The sequence below is a fragment of the Polyodon spathula genome, unplaced genomic scaffold, assembly GCF_017654505.1.
Source record: "Polyodon spathula isolate WHYD16114869_AA unplaced genomic scaffold, ASM1765450v1 scaffolds_187, whole genome shotgun sequence".
In the NCBI taxonomy this organism is placed as follows: Eukaryota; Metazoa; Chordata; class Actinopteri; order Acipenseriformes; family Polyodontidae; genus Polyodon; species Polyodon spathula.
Window position 1 is genome coordinate 8,002 of NW_024471680.1, and position 4,871 is coordinate 12,872.

General features: G+C 45.2%; 1 protein-coding gene across 1 annotated transcript in view; it reads right to left on the bottom strand.

The window, feature by feature from the left end:
* Positions 1 to 505: 505 nt before the first annotated feature.
* The window catches only part of LOC121308078 (zinc finger protein 2 homolog), a 6,462-nt gene continuing 2,096 nt past the window's right edge, over positions 506 to 4,871 (bottom strand). Inside the window, exon 3 of the mRNA XM_041240377.1 lies at positions 506 to 1,999. Coding sequence (XP_041096311.1) covers positions 1,404 to 1,999 — 596 coding nt within the window. The 3' untranslated portion in view covers positions 506 to 1,403. The remainder of the gene's footprint in view (positions 2,000 to 4,871) is intronic.

Below are 4,871 nucleotides of genomic sequence, written 5' to 3' on the forward strand. Positions count from 1 at the left end.
ATCATTAGTTGTTAGGTGACTAGACGTAAACTCAGTCTTAGTTACATGTGGCAAACAGGGTAAACATGCGAAGTAGTAATGTCTCCGATGTATAGATAAAGAATGTTTAGGTTTGTCTTTTTTGGGGGTCAACAAAAGTGTGGAAAATAAAACCTGTTTACAATGCAATAAATATAAAATTGTGCCTTGGCGGTATGAAAGACTTGTCATAACATTGGCGGTGTCGCCAATCGTAAATTCGCAGGATAAATTTTGTCGTTATGCATACTTTTACTCTGGCAGCGATACGTTAACACCGTAACAGAAAATAATACTTTCTACTTATATATCGCTTGTAAACGTGTGGTTGTTTGTGGCGATAGTATGGAACTTTGACATCTTGAAAAAACCGGCAAGTGATTTCCTACAATAAATGAAAAACTATAATAAAATAAACAAACAATAAACTACTGTGTAAACAGGAGTAGAACTAAAACTAAAATATAACATGATAACTTATGCGACGTGAATGTGCTTTGAGGGAAACAGAGTTCAAAGGTACATCTATTACAGCTGTCTAATTAGTACAATCCACACAGAAGAACACACACTTTTCAACTCTACCAGCGCATGTACCACAGACTGCCTTTTCACAACGGGCACAGACATCCAAAGTTTTGTTTCTGTTGCATTTAGCAACCTGGCATTGTCTTTTCTTGAAAATGAAGTCCCTCTCCGGGAGATTGTGTTCCTGGTGCACTCCTTGTACTAAACAAAAGCCAGGTTCAAAACATTATAACAAAACAGCTACAGGCCACCTGCGACAACCACCTTCGACAGAATACTGCCGTGGCATTTGATCAAGTACATCCACACCATAAAACGCTGCGCTGTAAAATGCTAAATGAATGCCAGAGACTGTTGCATCAATCCTGATGGTCATTGATCTGTGCAGAAAAGCTGCTCTGGTGTTTTAAGGAGTATGTGCTTATAACATTTTTTACGATTCTGCAGCTGAAACACAGTATGGTTATTTAATTCAAATATTTTGTAACACTTAAGAACGGACAATTCACAAACGCAGAGAAATTTTAATTGCTAAAATGGTTTAGTGTTCTAGTGTTAAGAGCCGAAGACAGTTGCTACACAATTGTAAAATGTTAATGACAACAGAAAAACTGTTAGTAAATAGTAAAAAAAAAAATGTTTTCTAATATATGTAATTACAGAGTACAGGTTACTAGAGTAATTCACAACAACAAACTAATATTCCTCCTTTCTGGCATCTGTGCAGCCTGCATGTGATACATCCAGGTGTGACATCGCAACAGACCACCTGACAATTTTCCCCCTTCAGTGTGAACAGAGGTCAGCAGCAACACAAGGCAATGGAGGTGGCTGCATATGAACGCCCCTTTACTCTTTCAATCTTCTTTGTGAATCCGCTGGTGTGATTTCAGTGTCTTTAACTGGCTAAAATTCTTCCCACACTTATTGCAGTGATAGGGTGTTTCCCCTGTGTGAATTCGCTGATGATTTTTGAGGGCACTCGAGTGCCTGAAAGTCTTTCCACATTGCAAGCAGGGATAAGGTCTCTCGCCTGTGTGAATCCTTTGGTGAGATTTAAGCGATGCTGCCTCATGGAAACTTGCCCCACAATCACTACAGTAGTACGGTTTCTCTCCTGTGTGAACCCTCTGGTGGGCTCGAAGTGTTGCCGCTTCACGAAATTTCTTTCCACATTCGGTACATTGGTAAGGTTTCTCCCCTGTGTGAATTCGCTGGTGATATTTAAAAGTATCTGATCGACGGAAACTCTTCCCACATTCAGTGCAATGGTACGGCTTCTCTGCTGTGTGAGTCTTTTGGTGAGTTTTTAGCGCAGATGCTCGGCTAAAACTCTTCCCACATTCAGTACAACGGCAGGGCTTGTCACCTGTGTGAATTCGTTGATGGGATTTAAGAACTCCTAACTGCTTGAAACCTTTCCCACATTCACTACAGCGATAGGGTGTTTCTCCTGTTGAATTAGATGGCGAGATTTAAGAGTTCCCGGCTGTTTAAAACTCATCCCACACTCAGTACAACAATAGGGTCTCTCGCCTGTGTGAATTCGCTGGTGTGATTTAAGTGTTTCTGATCGACTGAAATTCTTCCCACATTCAATACAGTGATAGAGAGCCTTGCCTGTGTGAATTCGCTGAGCTCTGCATGAAAAATAAAACTAAAATAACCAGTCTTTGCATATTAATATGACATTGAGAATTTAACAGATTACAAACAAATGTAATTTGAAACATCTGTAAGAGGATATGATTGTACAGTCTGACAGGCAGATAGGACAGACATAATCCAGAATGGGAAACTACTTACCAGAACAGGGGAGCACCTTTACTTGCATGACATAAAACTATCAATAAAACTCATTTTAAAAAAGGACATGGAACAATGTTGGTCAAGTTTTATTATACCCGTTTTAAATATATAAACCACATGACAGAAGTTGATATTTATTTATTGCTCCAAATAATTATCAGGTTTTACTTACATGCTGTCCTGGAACACATTCCTTCGTTTTTTTTGCTAGTAAAGTATTTTGTTGAGGCATCATCTTTCGTGTACATTCTTTGTTCAAAAAGGGTATCCTTCTCAGACCACTCCAGTTTACTGAGCAAAGACTCAACTTAGGGACCTTCTCTCTAATGTAGCCTGGCTCCAGTTCAGTGGCCTCTTCTTTAATGCAGACATGCACTAGTTCAGTGGCCTCCTCTCTAATGCAGACATGCTCCAGTTCAGCGGCCTCCTCTCTAATGCAGACATGCTCCAGTTCAGCGGCCTCCTCTCTAATGCAGACATGCTCCAGTTCAGCGGCCTCCTCTCTAATGCAGACATGCTCCAGTTCAGCGGCCTCCTCTCTAATGCAGACATGCTCCAGTTCAGCGGCCTCCTCTCTAATGCAGACATGCTCCAGTTCAGCGGCCTCCTCTCTAATGCAGACATGCTCCAGTTCAGCGGCCTCCTCTCTAATGCAGACATGCTCCAGTTCAGCGGCCTCCTCTCTAATGCAGACATGCTCCAGTTCAGCGGCCTCCTCTCTAATGCAGACATGCTCCAGTTCAGCGGCCTCCTCTCTAATGCAGACATGCTCCAGTTCAGCGGCCTCCTCTCTAATGCAGACATGCTCCAGTTCAGCGGCCTCCTCTCTAATGCAGACATGCTCCAGTTCAGCGGCCTCCTCTCTAATGCAGACATGCTCCAGTTCAGCGGCCTCCTCTCTAATGCAGACATGCTCCAGTTCAGCGGCCTCCTCTCTAATGCAGACATGCTCCAGTTCAGCGGCCTCCTCTCTAATGCAGACATGCTCCAGTTCAGCGGCCTCCTCTCTAATGCAGACATGCTCCAGTTCAGCGGCCTCCTCTCTAATGCAGACATGCTCCAGTTCAGCGGCCTCCTCTCTAATGCAGACATGCTCCAGTTCAGCGGCCTCCTCTCTAATGCAGACATGCTCCAGTTCAGCGGCCTCCTCTCTAATGCAGACATGCTCCAGTTCAGCGGCCTCCTCTCTAATGCAGACATGCTCCAGTTCAGCGGCCTCCTCTCTAATGCAGACATGCTCCAGTTCAGCGGCCTCCTCTCTAATGCAGACATGCTCCAGTTCAGCGGCCTCCTCTCTAATGCAGACATGCTCCAGTTCAGCGGCCTCCTCTCTAATGCAGACATGCTCCAGTTCAGCGGCCTCCTCTCTAATGCAGACATGCTCCAGTTCAGCGGCCTCCTCTCTAATGCAGACATGCTCCAGTTCAGCGGCCTCCTCTCTAATGCAGACATGCTCCAGTTCAGCGGCCTCCTCTCTAATGCAGACATGCTCCAGTTCAGCGGCCTCCTCTCTAATGCAGACATGCTCCAGTTCAGCGGCCTCCTCTCTAATGCAGACATGCTCCAGTTCAGCGGCCTCCTCTCTAATGCAGACATGCTCCAGTTCAGCGGCCTCCTCTCTAATGCAGACATGCTCCAGTTCAGCGGCCTCCTCTCTAATGCAGACATGCTCCAGTTCAGCGGCCTCCTCTCTAATGCAGACATGCTCCAGTTCAGCGGCCTCCTCTCTAATGCAGACATGCTCCAGTTCAGCGGCCTCCTCTCTAATGCAGACATGCTCCAGTTCAGCGGCCTCCTCTCTAATGCAGACATGCTCCAGTTCAGCGGCCTCCTCTCTAATGCAGACATGCTCCAGTTCAGCGGCCTCCTCTCTAATGCAGACATGCTCCAGTTCAGCGGCCTCCTCTCTAATGCAGACATGCTCCAGTTCAGCGGCCTCCTCTCTAATGCAGACATGCTCCAGTTCAGCGGCCTCCTCTCTAATGCAGACCTGCTCCAGTTCAGCGGCCTCCTCTCTAATGCAGACATGCTCCAGTTCAGCGGCCTCCTCTCTAATGCAGACATGCTCCAGTTCAGCGGCCTCCTCTCTAATGCAGACATGCTCCAGTTCAGCGGCCTCCTCTCTAATGCAGACATGCTCCAGTTCAGCGGCCTCCTCTCTAATGCAGACATGCTCCAGTTCAGCGGCCTCCTCTCTAATGCAGACATGCTCCAGTTCAGCGGCCTCCTCTCTAATGCAGACATGCACCAGATTGGGAGAAGACGCCATCTTCAAACCTTCCTTGAAATTAGAGTCAATATCTCTTCAGTGTCTGCATAGTAAAGAACAGTAAAGAATACAGTGAACCCACATTTTTCCATCAATGTTTATCACTGCAAGTTTCACAAAGAAGGCTTCCACCTTAAATGTGTAAATGCCTATTTTTAGGTTACTAGTAATAAACATTAGAAAATCCATAAACTATAAAACATCAAACATTTTATCACTGATGTATTTTTGTATTACGTAGCATCAC